The sequence below is a fragment of the Calidris pugnax genome, unplaced genomic scaffold (assembly GCF_001431845.1).
Source record: "Calidris pugnax isolate Ruff unplaced genomic scaffold, ASM143184v1 scaffold41, whole genome shotgun sequence".
NCBI lineage: Eukaryota > Metazoa > Chordata > Aves > Charadriiformes > Scolopacidae > Calidris > Calidris pugnax.
In genome coordinates this window covers 30,003,583-30,021,844 of record NW_015094509.1, presented here as the reverse complement: position 1 = coordinate 30,021,844, position 18,262 = coordinate 30,003,583, and the positions used below count along the sequence as shown (strand labels likewise).

The 18,262-nt window shown below is 45.8% G+C and overlaps 2 protein-coding genes across 2 annotated transcripts; both read left to right on the top strand.

Moving 5' to 3' along the window:
- Window positions 1-281: 281 nt before the first annotated feature.
- LOC106902095 (lymphocyte antigen 6E-like) lies at window positions 282-6,117 on the top strand. The gene is made up of 3 exons (XM_014965274.1): window positions 282-538; window positions 4,250-4,369; window positions 5,080-6,117. Exons 1-3 carry the CDS (start codon window positions 487-489, stop codon window positions 5,286-5,288), a joined length of 381 nt encoding a protein of 126 aa, XP_014820760.1. The 5' UTR covers window positions 282-486; the 3' UTR covers window positions 5,289-6,117.
- Window positions 6,118-14,570: 8,453 nt separating this feature from the next.
- LOC106902128 (lymphocyte antigen 6E-like) lies at window positions 14,571-16,209 on the top strand. The gene is made up of 2 exons (XM_014965301.1): window positions 14,571-14,726; window positions 15,939-16,209. Exons 1-2 carry the CDS (start codon window positions 14,618-14,620, stop codon window positions 16,148-16,150), a joined length of 321 nt encoding a protein of 106 aa, XP_014820787.1. The 5' UTR covers window positions 14,571-14,617; the 3' UTR covers window positions 16,151-16,209.
- Window positions 16,210-18,262: the final 2,053 nt, after the last annotated feature.

Here is an 18,262-nt window from a genome sequence, read left to right as displayed (position 1 = left end):
CAATCCTGGGAGACATTCTGAAGGCGTTTCAAACCCAATTTCAATTTCAAATTCAATGAATTTCCATATTTTCACTAAAACAGCGCGTGAGGAGGACGGGATCCTCAAGGATGCAGCCTGCTCCGAGACCCAAGCTGGCCTGCAAAGGAAAACATCCCTCTTCTCACGTGAGCACTGTTGTGGCTTTGTGTTTTGCTTTTCCTCCACTTATCCAGAATTAGAAACTGTTGCATACTCCAGATGAACAAGCTGCATTGTGAAACAACTAGGAAAAGAAGCAGTGGAGGGTGGGAGAATATAAGCCTGTTTAGATTTCCAACAAAGCATACTTTCACACGCAAGCACTGACACGTTACTCCCAATTATCCATCATCTGACACAGCATCCCCATAGTTATTATCCTATCATCAAGCAAACACTGCAGAGGTATAAAACCTGCCCTGGGTGAGTCCTGCTTGTTTTGGAGGCTGCGAGAACCTATAAAGGATGAAGACTCCTCTTCTCGTCGTGCTTGTCATAGCCCTGTGCACAGAGAGTGGTGAGTCTCCAAAGGATTGCTTTGCATTAGCAAGACCCCCCCCCAGAGTTAGGGCATGTCTTTGATATTGCAGGATGCCAAGGGGATTTTGCAGCATGAATGGTAAATCTGAAGGGTCGTTGGGCTCTGGAGAATATTCCACTCCTTGGGAGATGAAGCCAGGGGACATATCCCCACCAGGAGATGGAAGGACGTTGAGGAACTGAAGTGGGGGATGATATACCCACCTATCCTGACTTGTGCAGTCCCAGCCCTTGGAGTGGCTCCGTGTAGGCAGCTGAAAGCCCTTGCTGCAGCTCTGTGAGAAGAAGGGCTAGTTGAGGGATATACAGAGATGGACAGGGAGAGGGCAATATTTGCAATAAAGCTGCACATTTGGCATATAACTATCTACCGCCGGGTTGGTTTTTTATTTTTCACTTTCTTGTTTGTTGGTTGCAATTACAAACCATCATTACCTAAATTGCTAGAGATGGGCATGCCACAAGGAGATGCAGTTTTGGTTCCCATCTCTTTCTTGCAGCTTGTTGCTTTGAGGTGCAACTTTGCCGACGTTGGTGCCAGGTCTGGGATGGAGACGCAGAGTCCCATTCTCTTTCTGTTAGCTGGCTTTTTTTGATTTTTCTGGGGGGAAAGATGGCCTGGGAACCTGCACTTTAACTCCGTCTGGCTGGGCTTTGCCAAGGACCACTGCCTGTGCCTCTGGAAGATGCCCTGTTTGCACGTGGGTGAGCTGTGGGTCAGGGAAGGAGCAGAGGGTGCAGCCATGAATATCCCCCTGATTATTCCAGGGGAATAATTGATTTCCTCAGCTTGTGTGGGGGTGGCTTTTCCCTTATTGCAAATTGAATTTTTCTCAGGCTCTGCTGTAGGGCTTTACTTGCAAATTACTGGCTATTCTGGTCCCGGTCCAGCAGAGCACTTAGGCTCACACTTAATTTGAGGCTGTAAATGTTCTTACTTGAGACTTCACTGACTTTAAATTTGGCATGTGCTAAATCATTGTGCTCAACGGGCTTGAGAAAGTTGAAGGCAATAAAAGGATTCTTTCTTGCAGCTTATCAGCTGTAATCACATTTTTTTTAAAAAAAAAGATCACATAATGAGACAGCAAACTTACCAAAGAAGTCAGTGAAAATTAGCACATACGCAGCACCCCTTCGCTGCGCGATCCACCCAGAAGGCTGGTTGTTGTTCCAATTAATCCTGACCCTGACTGATTTTGATAGGATAAATCCTGCGTCTGCCCGCACTTGCACTTGCAAATGCTTTACACGTGGAAGTCGTTTATCTGGGTGGCTTGAATTATTCACAGGACACTCTTCCTCGAGGAATATTCTTTTTCAGTTGGAGCAGAGATCTTGCTGGGGGCGGACAGGAGACCTCCAAAAGCAGCCTGGTTTAACTTTTAATTAAGAAATATTGTTCCCTTCCTTGTATCCCTGGCACAATAAGATCAGAAGTGTTTTTCAATAGTATGAGCAATTGTTGTACTTAGCAGGAGAGAGGATCAGAATTGTCCTACCTGACTTCAGGGACTTAACTGAGCTCCCAAGTTGGGAGCCCACATTTCTCCAGAGTTGTCTAATGGTGAGTGAGAGAGAAACCTCCTGAATACAGAGAAACGTTTGCAAAAATCACCCCCTGAAGGTGCCTCCCCCTCCCCTGACCAGAAGGTTCTCAGGACAACTTTGCTCTTAAATTAGCAGCTTTGTGAGGTTGGGTTGACACAGGACTGCAACAAGCTCCACCGCTTCTTGCGTAGATTCAGGAAGTTTTTCTTGGAGTGGGCTGGATTAAAGGAGCTGCATTAATTAAGGAATAAAACAAGTTACATTTCTGGAAAACCCAGTTGTGTCAATTAAAGAATAAAATGGGTTACATGGCTTGAAAACCCAGTTTGGGGACTCTGCTCTGGCGTATGGTTATTTTGGGAGGAAAGGGTGGTTCCTGGTGGGGTGAAGCAGGAACGTGCCCTTGTGCCTGGAGATGGAAATGACAATGACCAAGGCTGGAGGCAAATTGCAACAGTCTTGGAATCAAGTCAGAGTGAGCTGGGTGCCAGGTCTGAGGCTTTTCCAATTGTTTTGAGCCTGGGAACAGAGGGAGATGGGTTCTGAGTCACTGCAAGCCCAGTTGCCTGGCCTTTGTGTCTTCTGCTAGTGGTTCTTCAGTGAGAGACAACAGAGGGGGAGTAGGATCTGTGAAGACTGCAGACTACGGGAGGGAAATTGATGGTCGGTGCTGGGTGGTCATGGAAAGGGCAAAGGAGCAAAGGGACTGGAGTGGGGAGAGAAGGAAAATATTATGTTGGAGGGCCATGGAAAGGGCAAAAGGGCAAAGGGGCTGGACTGGGGAGAGAAGACAGTTTCCACAGAGACAAAGAAGAATGAACAATACCCTAATAGACATTTTTGTAGGTTCCTATGAAATACAATGACCCTGGTCACCTTGGGGTCATGGTCTGAGCTGGGGCCAGGTCTGGGTTAGTAGGATGATAGGGAGCAGAGAGCCTGCTTGGACCAGATGAACTTGTCTAAGGTCACACAAGGGCAGCAATGAGGTTGGGACATTGCTGGCAGAGGCACCAACAAGGGTAAAGAAACTTGGGCAAGGGAGCAGGACAGCGAGGGAGCCAAAGAGCAAGGAAGGCAAAGGACAGGGCTGGTACAAAAATAAGATGGGTATTAGCTGGCCATAGATAGGGATAGCCTGGAAGAGAGAAGAATGAGCCTAATCCCCAGTGGGTGACATTACTGCAGGAGCGTTTGCTCCAGATAAACAGATGAGTAGGAAATTCCCCTTATCATGCAAAGAAACCTTCCCCGAGGATCTCTTTGCTATGAATGACTGCTTTAACCTACTTGAGTGCAAGCTGTTTTCATTCATTCACATTAGCACAGCGCTTTGCTGATGCAGAGTGTTACAGATGTGCACATTTTGTAGCGTTAGGCAGTCATCACTGGCTGTAAAAAGGAACCTGCTGCCTTCTACGGGTCCAAGATTGGCCAGAACAGGAGGGCTCTGAAAACGAAGCAGCCAAAGGCAAGCATCCGTCTTCCCAGCAAACACTGAGGTGCAGATCTAGGTCACTTGTCCCTAATTTGAGATATGTTGTGAGGGCATGCAGCAAAAGAACAGTCATGCTCAGTATGGCCAGGAAGGTTAGTCTCGGCTGTGTCTGTCCCTTTTTATATTTGAAAAGATTTTTAAAATAATTCACCGTTGGAGTGTGTGGTCTGAGAAAGGATGTGTAGGCCAGGACTCTTCAGATGATTTAAAGAGGATGAGTGTGGACAGGAATCAGCTGGTCCCTTCCCATACAAGAACTAGTGGCCAGCAATCAGGGCTTAGAGGAGCCAGGTTGGAAAGAAACCACATGAGCTTCATGCTGCAAGTGGTAGTAGACTGGGGAGCTCTTTCCAAAAGCACACTTTAGATGCCAGATGTTTAAATGGATTCCAGGAAGCATCCAGAAGGAAGATCTTTGGAGGGTTACTCAATGAGCAAAGCACATCCGTGTCCAGAATCTGAACTCAAAGTAATTTGGGTCCTGGAAAGTTGCTGGGGCCAAATTTCACAAACCGAGGAGGATGTCTGCCTGTGGCCACTGGGCTTGGCAGATCCTTCATCTGCACCAGCACCACCAGTATTGTGGTCCTACGGATATTTCTAGAGGTGATCGATGGGTGTTGTGTGCTTCTTTTGCAGCTTTCTCCTTGACATGTTTCTCATGCAAAGATGCACCTTCCAACATACACTGTCTCGGTACAACCAAATGCTCTGACAATGAGAAGTACTGTCTCACAACCTATTCTACCACAGGACTTGGTAAGTGTGAAGCTTTTCTAAGGCTCTGATGACAAGAGGGGGTTCAGGTTGGGCTGACTGCAGAGTCTACTCCCACCATGGGGTGTGGCAGAAGAATTAATGAAGATCACAGCACACAGACAGTAAATCTTGCAGCACGTAGGGACTCAGCGTAGCCCATCCCTGTTGCAATATATTGTAAAAAATATTGTAAAAATACCACCCAGGAGAGGGAGACATTGGCAGAGACAGGTTTTCTCTGTACAAACCCCTTGTCTCATCTCCAAGCTCATACATGGGCTCATTGAGGTAGTGGCATTGGAAAGGGGCAGTACTCTGGAAGGGGCAGCATCAAGACACGGTGACAATGACGTCTTGCAATCCTGTATTGTGCAAATGTGCTGGATCTCCAAATTCCTGGAGAATTGCACCCCAAATTCCTGCACTGAGTTGCGCGCAGCTGGCCCTGCAAACAGCAGAGGAGCTTTAAGGTGTGGAGTCGGTCTCCATCATGGAGATGGTCTCCATCATGGAGATGGTCTCCGTAGGACACATATACACAAATAATGACGCATTGTGCCAAAGCCCAGGGGACAACCAACAGCATTAAGCACAAACCAAACTATTCCCCGCTGGACATTGCACAGCCAGGCTACACTGAAGTTTGTAAAAAATACACAGGATAAAAAAAACTTGACTTTTCTCCCTGTTTTCCCTCTCTCCCATTTCAGGCAATGACCGTAACCAGCGCATTACCAAGAAATGTTCTGCATTTTGCCCAACAATTGACCTGAATATCGGCATAGCCGGTGTTGCCACCAGCTGCTGTGAGACTTCCTTGTGCAACATCAGTGGTGCCAGCAGTGTGAAAACCAGCTACACTATGATAGCTCTGGGCGTCCTGGCCAGTCTCGCCTGCATCCTCCGTCTGGGTTTTTAAAGGGTTTTGGGGGTAAAGGAGCTGCTTGGCCTTGCATTGCAAGGGATCAATCTCTCAAACATCCCTGTTTCACACAATCATAGATTCATAAAATGGTTTGGGTTGGAAGGGACCCTAAAAATCATCTGGTTCTAGCCCCACTGCCATGGGAAGGGACACCTCCCACTAGACCAGGTTGCTCAAAGCCCCATCCAGCCTGGCCTTGAACACCTCCAGGGATGGGGCAGCTTCTCTGGGAAACCTGTTCCAGTGTCTCCCTACCCTCATAATGGAAAATTTCTTCCTGATATCTAATGTAAATCTCCCTTCTTTCAGTTTGAAGCCATTGCCCCTCATCCTATCACTACATGGCCTTGTAAAAAAACCTATCCAGCTTTCTTATAGGTCCCCTTCAGATACTGGAAAGGGCTATAAGGTCTCCCGAGAGCATTCTCTTCTACAGGTTGAACATTTTCATAGCCCATTTTCATAGGAGAGTTTTCTCCTACCTGGAAGGTCACATCCCATTAGCAAATATTTTTGCTCTTTCCGTGCTCTGATGTCAATGCAGAAGAGCACAACCCTACCTCAAAATGGTGTTCAAAAGAGAAAGGTGTGACGTGGAGCCCTGCACATGCAGAAGGGCACCATGTAGCCACCATTTCCCCTACTATTGGCCTTTATAACTTCATGCATTTTTTTTTTCCCTTTTATTTTGTCCCTGCCATTCTCTTGTGCCATTTTTCCCTTTGTACCATTTTCTGCCTTGTATCGTTTGGCTCTGAGGAAGCCTTTAATATTACAGTTGTTAAACAGAAGCTGGGCACAATAAAGTGTCATTTTATTCTATTGTTGTGACTGTGTGGTGTGGTACATTGGGCGTAGCGGCTGGATGCATCCATGTTAGCAGCGAGAAAAGCGGAGGCGTTAGCCTGCAAGTCGAATTGAAATAATGTTGAAATATATTGCAATTGCTTTGCAGTCGCTTCAGGAAGCCTCTCCTTTTTTTTTTTTTTTTTTTTTTTTCTGCGCTTGCAGAAGTGTCATTTTGTGACTTCATTTCAGAGTAAACCGTATTCTATTTAACTCGCTTTCAAGTTCTCTTCTGGGTCAGCTGCCTGAAAGGAAATGGCTGTTGAGCTCTCCAGCAGGCAAACAGAGGGGACAAGGTGGGACTCAACACGAAGGAATCTTGAGCATTAAGTTTTCTTTAAAATGATTTAAGATCTTCCTGTGGAAATTGCTTTATAAGCATTACGGATTATTTTGAGAGGGGAGAAAAGTATCTTTGCATGGTGCTTAAAGGAAAATCATCAGAAAAGACAGACCGTTTCTACTGTGAGTCTGCTGGAACCTGGAAATTTCATCTTTATCTATAACAAAATATTAACTTTGAAAATAAATCTTTTATGTTTGCTAGTCGTTTCCTGTCGGAGTTAAAATTGAAGGAACTCATTCCCCTGCGCTGACCTTCCTTGTGGATAATCTTAGACAGGAATGAGAGATTTGCTCACTCAAACCCTTCCAAAGTGACTCACTCACGGGAAGCTCAAATGCTTTCTCCTGAGCTGAAGAAGCTCTCCACTAGGATTACCCCAACCAGATCTCCTGGGGTAATTAGTTGGGTGCAGCTCACCCAGCCGGTTTTCTCTCTGTAGACTCATTGCACAGGGAAAGAGCAGCTACACACTCTGCTCACGTTGCTGGGTATTTGCCTGGAGCAGAGGAACAACACCACTCAGAAACAGCCAGATCTTTCTAACAGGTTTGCAAAGGAAATGTGGTCTCCTGGCTCCTGCTCACCCCAACCTGCTCCCATCCCTTCTTGACTTCTCTTCCTCCCATCCACATCCGCCCCCTAGTTTTCTCTCCCAGCCTTCCTCCTTGGTTTCTTCATCCAGTCTCAGCTTGGGCTTTATCTCCAACCTCGATTTTCTTGCTAGATCCTCATCTCTTTTTTATTCCTTGGTACAAATGCAAGGTTGGCCACGATACTCCATCTTTAGCCATGAGACTCTAGGTTGCCCCTATGGTTTCTGTTGTGTTGTCAGCTCCCATCTGAGCTGGCTCCAGTCTTTTGTCCAATCTACTCTCCTCACCTTTCTTCCCCTCCTGACAGATTTAGAGATATTCAAGTGTCACACACATCAGAACATCTTGAACAAGCCAAGAACTGTTCTGTGGCCTTGGATGGTTGTACTGTGCCCCACACCCAGATGATCAGGTGGTAACAACCAAACTATTTTAAGTAGTCCCAGCCTCTTCTGTCCACAGGTTTAGAACTTCTTAGGGACAATGTTGGTATGCACAGGCCAAGGCCAAGCCAGGGCTGGTATTGCCCCAGGTCTTGACCTGCTGAGCTTGTGAATACAGAACCTCCTCTTGGCATATAGGTTTAAAATAAGGTCTTGTCCTACCTGAACTTGGCAGGTGCCTCTGTTTTGGGTTGGGAGGGAACCTGGCACCTGAAGGAAGGTATGAAGATGTGTGAGCAAAGGGGGTGAAGGCACATGGTAGAGCCTGCTTCTGCCTTGGAGGGTTTTGTGATCTGCTTATGGCTGTTCCATGGTGAAGTTCTGAACAGCACTGGGAAGCCAGGAGTCCTGCCCCTAACCTACTTCCCTCTCGACTGGTTTCTACCTGACCCCATAGGTTTTGCATTCCATCCTGCCCAAGTATTAGGGCCAAAGATTGGCCCACATCTCAAGTTACATAAAAGGGTCCTTATCTGGAGGTGGGACCAGCAATAGCCCTCAGGCATGGGAGGTCCTAAAACCATGAAAGCTCCCTTAGTGATCCCTCCCTTGGAGATGGGTGTTGTGTAAGAGGAGACTCTGCCAGCCTTCCTGAGAAATCCTGGTGTGACAACTCCCATGCAGTTGCTGCTGCCTAATTCCACATCCCTCCGCCCAGGGTTTCTTATTTCTTGGCTCCCATGGTTGTATACTCCTTAGATGAGTGTGGAGAGCTGCCCTGCAGAGACATCAGGGATGCCTCGAGGGCTGTCATGAAGAAGATGGGCATCTTACTCAAACAGTTGGGATTGCTCCTGTGTGGATTATCTAAGAGCTCAGCTTTCTGTGCTCTGAGTCACTGTACCAGGACCTGAATCAGCCAAAGGGGCCTTGTCCTGCCTAAATGAGGCACCTGGAGGAGATGGTTTAACTTTGGCCTTTTTTCTACCTCACTTAGGGCTCTATCACCACTCTGAAGGATCTATGCTGCTCTCCTCAAATAATTTTGCTTTCTTTTCCCTCGCAACATGAAATTTCTTCCCTTTCTCTCTGCTTATTTGTCTAGGTCTGATTAAAACCCAATGAATCAATGACAAAGAAAGGTGATAAGGATCAAAGCAAAGTCTTCACTAGGTCTAAGAAGCTTCTGGGAGCCATGGAAAATGACAAAAGCATCCCTTTTCCAAAATTAACTGTTGCTGTCTTGTCATTTTGAGGACCATTTTAGTTTTCCTGGATGGGTAGCGATGAGATTACTCTACAGAGGTGACTCAGCTCCCTTGGATTTTTTGCAGTCTTCCTCAATCTTAGTTCTCGCTTGGTGTCACTGCCTGACCTCCTTCAGGCCCTCCTCCAGGCTGAAGGCTGCGATGCCAGGCAGCAGGAGACACCCTCTCCACATTGGCTGCTGAAGCCTTGCCTCTGACTGCATTGCATTTCATAATCTGTCCTCTTGAGAATGAAGGAATCACTGCGATCTAGTCAGTGCACTGCAAAATTGCTGCTCTCCAGAAGCTGAGAGGAGGGCATTCTCCAGAACTGCAGGACACCTATGGCACTAATGAAGATGTTGATGTTCTGGAGACAGCTCACAGATAACTGTTTGACATAGAAGAGCTTACCTCCTGCTCAAATTTCTCTCCTTAGTACATGTTTGTTGGGAGTGCTGGAGATGTCTTAGCCTCACCACTCTCTTTCAAAGCTGACTTGCACTGCGCCAACAGCCTATTGCATGCAGGTTCATGTAGGAACAAATGGATGTTGGCAAAGTCAACATGATGGGTAATACAGCAGTAATTAGAGCACTCTTTTGTTCGTGGAGGAAGGGCAAAGGAACATATGTAATAGAAGTCTATGAGACAATTAATAGGACAGGAAAAAAGGAAAAAAATGGCTGCTTCCTTTTCTCCTCATTGCAAAATACCAGCAAGAAGACATACCCACTAATTATGACGAACAAGTGTTTATAACGCATTTGGGCAGCAATCTGAATTGCCCTGTGCAAAGCAAAAGGTTTGATTTAATCATCATATCCTCTGCTGACCTCACACACCTCCAGAAACAAGACCGGGGATGTCTGTTTTGACATTAGGCTTGATCAACTCTGGAATTCACCACCTGATGGTGTCATTCTAGAAGCAGTTTAGGAGAGCTTGAAAAAAGTATCAGAAACTCACATGGAGAAGGAAATCATCCAGTCTTGGAAAGACCCATATTAGAAACAGACAAAAACATGCTGCTGGTGGCTACTTCTAGGGAACTGCCTGTTAAGTCATCCCATAATTTCCAGAAAAAGGGGGTGTTTGGCAATTTTTTCTTTTGCACATTCCACTAAATTCTGCCCGGGACTAAGCCCACTTTGGAAGAAGATCCACCGAGGGTGGCAGCTCAATCTCTTCCAATATGTGTCTTATATTAGGGTCTATTTCCCAGAATGTCAAAAACAGATTTTAAGAAATTCAGAAGAGAGCAATGCAGAGAAATAGAAGAAAAGGGATTGATTTAAGAGGAGAGACTGAAAAAGAGACAGTTTGAGAGATGGCTTTTTTCAAAGTATAGCAGCAATTCCAGGATGCCAATTTGTGGTATCATAAATGGAGGTCTGATTTTCAGAAACTGTTGGGTGTGGAGAAAATCAGACCCTCTACAGGACCTCTGAAATAGAAGCAAAAAATTATTAAATGAAGTATAATGTATTTGAGAATTACAACCAAGAGAGGAGAAATCAGAGGGATTAAATACAGATAATGGAAAATTGATAAAGAGATTAAGACTGACATGAAAATCTGAGGAAAATCTTCTGTTTAACTAACCATTAGCTAATTTAATTTAGTGCAAAGTACACTGATTTTATTGGAGGTAAACTAGTGTAGGCCAGTTGAGTCTGAGCTTCTGGTACTGTGCAATAATTAAAGAAAATGAGCGGTATGAACCCTGGTAGATCACACACTGACTATCCAAAGGGATTAGAAAAATGCACTGACAGGACTATCTCCTCGTGCCTCCGGGCTCCGCTATTTCATCAGTACAGCTGCTGCTTCTGCTGGGAGGAAGGAAAGGCAGAATCTCAGAGGAGAAGAGGAGAGATCCTGATTTCCCATCACTTACACAACCGGAAGAGTGAGAAATGTGTTGCTAAAAGGGTTTTTCCCCAAGGTGCCAGCCTCTTCCATGGGCTCCAGGTTGGAAAACTCCCACATGCACATTACACACCCTTGGGTTGATTTCATGTCCACCCGCGAGCCACCTGGAACCAGTAAAACTGCTGCCACCGTTCAAAAGGTATATAACCTGCCCTCCAAACATCTTCCCAGTTCGGCTGAGAGGATCCAGTGGAGATGAAGACTGCTCTTGTCACCTTGCTGGCTGCTGTGCTGTGTGTGGAGCAAGGTGAGCTACTAATGCTGCTACTAGTTAAGATAAGGCTTACGGAGAAGATGGTGACAACTTTTCCTGTGGCAAAAATTTAGAAGGCTGTCACCAACTTTGCAGTATTGCGATGTTGCATCCGTGCTGCCACCAATTCCCTCTTGCGCCTTGATTAAGGATTTGCTGCAGGAATAAGTTCTTGATAAACTAATTGTTCTTTCCAGCAGGCAGCACTGAGTGCTAGAGCTCTAAATGTAGGGTGCTGGATGGCAGGCTGCATCCATGCAGTAGTCTCTGGGATCTTCCCAAAAGATGCAAGTTGGAAATGCCAGAAAGATTTACAAAACATATTTGTTTTTATCCATATTTGTTTTGATATGGATAAAAAGGCTCTTCTGTACTGCTGCTTCCTCCATTATAGCGAGCCACATGGTTTGCCATGTGCCTTGCTCCCTAGAAAATGCATCGGTGAGAATGTTTATATATTGAATCAGAGGTGGAGGTGAAAGAGCGTTTCGGTGCCTATGTCATCTTAAAGGCATTTTTCTCCCGAAGGGAAGTCTGAGGTACTCAGAATGTGTGTCCTCCTTTTGGGACTGATACCCATGTGTTGCTACATCACTACCATGATACCCATGTGTTGCTACATCACTACCATGATACCATGATACATATCTAGCAGAGGTTGAGAAAGAGGCATCTAATTAATTCTTTCTCTCTGCTGTACCAACCCCCTACGTTTTTTTGGACAGATGGTTGTGCAGCATGCCTGGAAGATCGGAAGCTCTGGCCAGTTTTGGGGTGGAAAAAGGAGTGTACCATTTGTAAAAAAGAAAGGATTTTGTGTCTGTAATTTCTGAATGCAGTGACACAACATGGATAGAGGAGAATAACTACCAAAGGCATCACCCTCAGTGTTCCCCAGGATGAAGTGGAAAGCTTATAGAGCTCCAAGACTGATAGCACATATTCATGGTGTGATACCTTATTTTATATTGACTTCAGCTCCCAAATGGACCTAAGAACCATCTTTTATATAGTATTTTTCTGTAGCCCAGTCTAGATTGGAGGAAGCTAGTAATTCTAATATCAGGGCTTTCACATTCAAGTGTAAGAGATCTCAACTTTCTGGCCTAATACAGGGACAAAGGAAAACTTGGAGGTAACTGTGACTTGATCCTTCTCATGTATCTGGGGTCCCATTCAAGACTCTAATAAGCAACTTTTGATCAAGACTTCAGCCTACCAGAGACTGTCTGTTGCCATTTGTGTCCATGAACTCACTGTTACAGATATATTATGTCCAAAAGAGATCTTACAAGGTTGTGATCCTTTTCCCTGCTCCAATGCTGGACCAAGCCAGGTGGATGACTGTCTAATGTGTCCTTGAAAGTTTTCAACAAAGATGATTCCACAACCTGGAATTGCTCAGACTCTAGTTCTTTTAGAAAGTTAGTCTTAATATCTCTTAACATGTCTTTTTGAAGAGTTCTCCTGTATTTTCACCGTAGGATATGTAGAACAGTTTATTTCTTTCTTCTTTCCAGCTTCTTTTTTGCTGCATCTTTCCTCATAATTTTCTCATTTTTAATAAACTACCTAAATGCTTCCAACCTTTTCTATGAGGTCATGTTTTCAAGATCTCTGGCCATTTCTCCTCCCTCTCCTCTGGTCTCTCTCCAAATGCTTTGCATATTTTTTGAAGTGCCACGTACAGATTTGGTCATTGCTGTTTCCAGCTGAGGCTGAGCCAGAGTGGAAAGGCCACTTTGCATATCTCTCACATGACACTGTTGCTTGTGTTCCCTTGGGTGACGTTTGTTTTCATCACCGTAATGTGACACGGTTGACTCCTGCTGTTTACACTGCAGTCCTTAGTTGTAACTCAACAAGTTGCCCTTCGTCCTACATTTAAGTGGCTAATTTTTTATCTTAGTGTAATATATTTCTCTTCACTGAACTGCATTCTTTTATCACATCCATCAAAATCACTGAGAACTCTACTTAAAGTATGTTTTCAGCTACTTTGACCTTGGCATCACCTGAAAATGTGACGTGTATCCCCTATCCCACTCCTACTGCCACTAGTGATGGTATCATATAGATCTGAGCCCACAGCAGAGCTCTGGAGGTCCTTATGAATTGCATTGTTCCAATCGGTTTGATCAATAACCATCATGAACTATCCCATGAGTGTAATTTCATGGCTGGCTTTTCACCCATTCTTTGCATTTTCACTAACTTGTGTTCCCTAGGCTTGCTCATAACAATGTCATTCAAGATTGTGCCAAAATATTTGGTAAAACCTTATTGTATCTCCTCTACCTTGTACATGAAGATTCAACTGGTTTGGTTTTGAATGAAGCAAAAAAGCTACATTGTTTTATGACCTTCTCAGCATCAACAGTTGATAATTTTTTCCCTTCCTTTCCCTTCCCTTCCCTTCCCCTCCATCAGGAAGTTCACATTTAATGGACTCTCTGACCTACACTGCCCTTCTACTTCATCTTGCTGCCAACTTCTTATCGGGCACAACTGAGCTCACGGGAACATGTCCTCAAGTTGCTTTCTGCCCCTTCCATACTGACACACTGTCCCCAGACTTATCTGGAACTTAGCAAGCATTCTGCGCTGTGTTTGCTTCCCCTTCCAAAAACGTCTGCGTTTTTATAGTCACTCATTCCCTCTTCCTGCACACAAAACCCCATTGCGCGGGGTGATTTCACAAGCTCAGAACCCAACCACCACCACCAAATCTATAAATCAAATTATCTGCCTAGTCAGGGAGTGTTCTGCAGACACTTTGGTGTGGTTTCACATCCAGGGTGTGTTTTTGCTCTCCTTCCTTTTTTATCATTACTTTCCAGAGGCTTTCCAGAAGTCTGTCCTACCACCTTCTGGATTTGAGGGCAAGCAGTACATTCTGGACACACGAGACAACTCACTGCCCTTCCTGCCAGTCTTCTTCTATGTCTGTATTGCAGATGTTTGAATTATTGCACGAAAGTCTGCGTTTACCAGTTAAGCCATATTTTTGGTTAAGACTTCCCATTTATGTTCTATCTCACAGCAGCATGCAGAAGTTTGACAGAGCACCCGACTGCTCTCGCCAGACTTCCCAGGACTGAGGTTAGGCCAGTTCAGTGAGTGGTGTTCCACCACAAGAAAGGATACGTGACAGTAGTCTCCGAGCCAGATGAAAGAGAAGGGATTGTCCTTCTCCTGGGAGTGGTGTTCCACCACAAGAAAGGATACGTGACAGTAGTCTCCAAGCCAGATGAAAGAGAAGTAGGACACTAGGGATTGTCCACCTCCTCGAAACGCTCCAGGCATCCTCAAGTTATCCCTGGCAAGCCTGGCCCAAGCTCATCCAGGAGAAGCGACTGAACAGTAATTGGCAATTCACGTGGCAGAGCTCTCAGGACAGAGGAGCTATCGCTCAGCAATAATCTCCATCATAAAAGACCCCAAATCCTTGAATTCCACTCACATCTACCGTTGGCAGAGATTGCAAACAGATCGATAACGCTTCGCAGTCTGAGACGTATGAGACAGAGAGGGATTTAACGTTTGCTGCCACGGGTCAACGGATAAAGAAAGTCACTGGTCATTCACACACCAGCATTCATCAGGCTGTAACTAGGAAAATGGAGATATCTGGATTGTAGGTATTGTGATTCCTAAAGCATGTAATGTGCTTTTTTCTTTCTTTTCTTTTTTTTTTTTTTCCACCCAGCTTACCCATTTATGTGCTATGTCTGCCAAGAACAGGAGTCCAACAAGAACTGTTTGACCATTTCCATGTGTGCAGAGAAAGACAAATACTGCGTGACTGTCCGTAATTATGCTGGAACAGGTACGTTTCTGAATAACACCTTGCTCGTGCTGAAGAGCAGCCCCAGGAATGAGCTTTACTCCTAGTTAGGGCCACATATAGAAACACTGGGCCACAAAGAGGATCCAAGGGCTGGAGCACTTCTCCTCTAAAGACAGGCGAGAAAGTTGGGGTTGTTCAGCCTGGAGAAGAGAAGGCTCCAGGGAGACCTTATAACCCCTTCCAGTACCTAAAGGGGGCCTACAGGAGAGAAGAGGAAGGACAATTCATCAGGCAGTGGAGCGATAGGATGAGGGGTAATGGTTTTAAACCGAAAGAGGGGAGATTTTTATTAGATATTAGGAAGAAATTCCTTCCTGTGAAGATGGTGAGACACTGGAATGTGTTGCCCAGAGAAGTTGCGGCTGCCCCATCCCTGGAGGTGTTCAAGGCCAGGTTGGATGGGGCTTTGAGCAACCTGGTCTGGTGGGAGGTGTCCCTGCCCAGGGCAGGGGGGTTGGAACTGGATGATCTTTAAGGTCCCTTCCAATTTGAACCATTCTATGATTCTATGAAACAAAAGCCCCCAGTCACCAACTGTAAGGAAACAGTGACCTTGTTGCTCACTATTGCAGCCACTGCAGTGTCCTTATATACTTGATATTGGTACCCGGAGTTGGGGAAATGCTGAAGAGACGTGTAGCAGCACCAGAGAGTGAACTCAAACCTGGGGCTGGGTGTGCTGCTTCATGGTTAGCTCCCCCCAGCTTTCTGCTGACTGCTCCAGACAGCTCTTGCTATGGCAACATTCACTCCCAGGGTTGTTTTCAAAGATGTTTGGGCAAAACTGCAGCACCACTGACTCCTTCTGCCATGCACAATCCTTCAGGTCTCTTCTTGGGGCTCTGCACCCTCAAACACCTTTGTGTGCTCTCAGACCAAATCTCAGGTCATACAGTATATTCCTCCTGGGTTTATGCTGTAGGAAAACAATCTAAATGGGCTTCATGGAACAGAAAGCCACCCACACATGTCCCACTTTAGGGACAGAGAAAACATGGAGCCCAGAGAAGACCAGCATCATGTTGCAGCAGTGTGGACGTGACCAGATTACTGCTAGATCTAAGCAGAGGACATATTTGCCTTGGGGATCAGTCCTTTTATTCACCAATGTAGCCAGGGAAACATTTTAATGATGATTCTTACATTGTAATCTTTCTTTCCCCCCACCCCCGGACTTCTCTTTTTCATTAGAGCCCAACAAGCCTAAATACGTCATCTCTAAGATGTGCTCTCCAACATGTCCATCAAGAAGCCAGCAACAAAACCAAACCTACCAGAGGGTTTATTGCTGTGAGAAGCCATTGTGCAACGTGAATGGAGTCAACAGCAAGCACAGCAGCTACGGAGTGATGTCCCTGGGTGTCCTAACCGCTACCGCTTACATCTTTGCCTGTGGACTCTGATGGGTCAGGAAACGCTCCCCGTGATGGCGTGGTTGGCTGAAATAAAAGTGTGTTGCTCTGGGATAATTACTGCTCTCAGAGTGTCGTGCTTTGTGGCTGAGCTTCCCCTGGGATTTTCGAGAAAGTCTAAATAAGTTAGGAGCTGAACTCTCATTGATTTCCTAAGCCTACTTGAATCCTAAGTGTCCCCAGACATTCAAGTCACCTAAGAAAACACATAAAAGACAGCCCCTTTTGACATGTTCAGGCTTCAAATCGTTACAGCTCTGAAGAGATCCTTGAAGACATATTTCTGTCTCTTTGAGTTTCGAAGTACTGTGAGGAACAACAACCCATCCTGCCTTCTGTCAGTACAGAGGGGATGTTCAGTGTCTTCTCTTCACAGCAAGTTGGTTATCACGCATCAGTCAAGCAGTTCATAAACAAGTAAGAAGAGGGAAAACTTATTTCTGGCAGTATTTTGGACATCCCTCCAGCCTCCACAGGACACAATTTCTGGCTCCTCTGCCTCTTTGCTCTCGTAGGGGCATCATGTTTTGAAATGAGCATTCTTTATCGCCTGGGTCCAGTGTGTTGGCCAAGCTTGGGGAGAAGGTAGAGAGGAGCAAACGTTGCAGAGAGAGGAGAGGCCATGGCAGGGTACCAACGGGGAGATGGGAGGGAGGAGGGAAGCTGGGGGGCAGCATGGTGAGCACTGAGCTGGGAATTGCTTGCACACCACCTCCTCATGGACCTGGTCCAGCTGGAAAAGACGATGTCCCCATATCTATTTCTCTCTTTTTTTTCTTTTTTTTTTTTTTTTTTTTGTGCAGGGCCAAATCAACCTGGCAGCTGTTGCCAACCCCAGTCATTTAGAGATCGTGCGTTGGTTTCTACAAAACCATGTTCCTGGCAGAGAAATGATTGATTGTGCTGGGCTTTGTTTGGTTTTGCGCTTCAGGATCTCTGCTCCCTCCTCTCCCTGCGAGAGCTGCAGCTGAATGGAGACAGAAAAGCTCTGTAGGAGGCCTGGGGGTGTCTGCAGAGAGGAAGAAGGGCAGGCAGCCAGAGGCTAACACAAACAGTCCCGAGGTTCTTGGTCATAGCCCCTGTTGCAAGCTCAGTTTTCTGGAAAAGAGAAAAAAAAAAAAAGAAGAGTTGGCAGCATTGCTCGCTCAGCTGTGTTCTGGGGGAAACCAGAGCTCATCCAAACAATTCAAGGGTTTTTTTTTTTTTTGGATGAGATGTTGTATTTGGTGGCTAAATGAGATCTTTGGTTTGTCTGAAGCACTACCTTGGAAGTCTGCTGTGTTTTGATTGCACATTTTTTGAGACGTTTCACGCTGTCTGGATTACAAAGCAACTGGGTTCCCAAGAGGAACCAAAGACGCCTCATTGACCTCATGCTTTTTACTGTGAACTCTGAAGTCTGGTGCCTGGTTTTTATCCGTTTTGTTTAATGGACAGGAGGGAAACAAAGCAAACGAAGGAGGAGACACCACAGGGCTGGGCAGGGACAAGAAGATGCTGATGCCTGTTGATCTGAGCATCCTGGTGAGCCGTATCCAGAGGTGACAGATGTCAAGAAGGCCAAACGTGAACTTGCCGTGCTCTTAATTTCCTCTCACCAAAGACAATCATAAAAGGGAAGAAAAGCTATGATGAAAAAGGGGAAGGGAAAGACTTCTTAAACCAAAAGGAAGGAAGAGATGTCCAGCTGCTAAAGGCAGGGGCTGGTAGTGCTAGTAGGGGCTGTGATGGCCACGCTGCATCCTGATGCCATGAATACATGCTCCATGAGTGATCTGCACAGAGAGAGGACACTTCTTCCCTGCAATACATTGGGTGCTTTCAAATATCCCCAGGAACTTTGGGCTCCAGGCCAAAGCCATTAACTGTCTTTACCATCAGGCAAGTTGGCACAGGAAAGGGGAAGCAGAAGGAGCAATTCATATCTCGACTACTTTCACTGCACGTGAGAAGGCAAAGACCTGGTGGGTGAGGCCAGCTGGCCTTGAGAGAGAGCAAGTCAAAGGTTGAGACAAATCTACTGGGGCTGGTGATGCGTAGGGCATCAGGATGGGCAGAGTGAAGGAGGGACAGCAAACCTCATCCAGATTTTCTTTTAGAGCA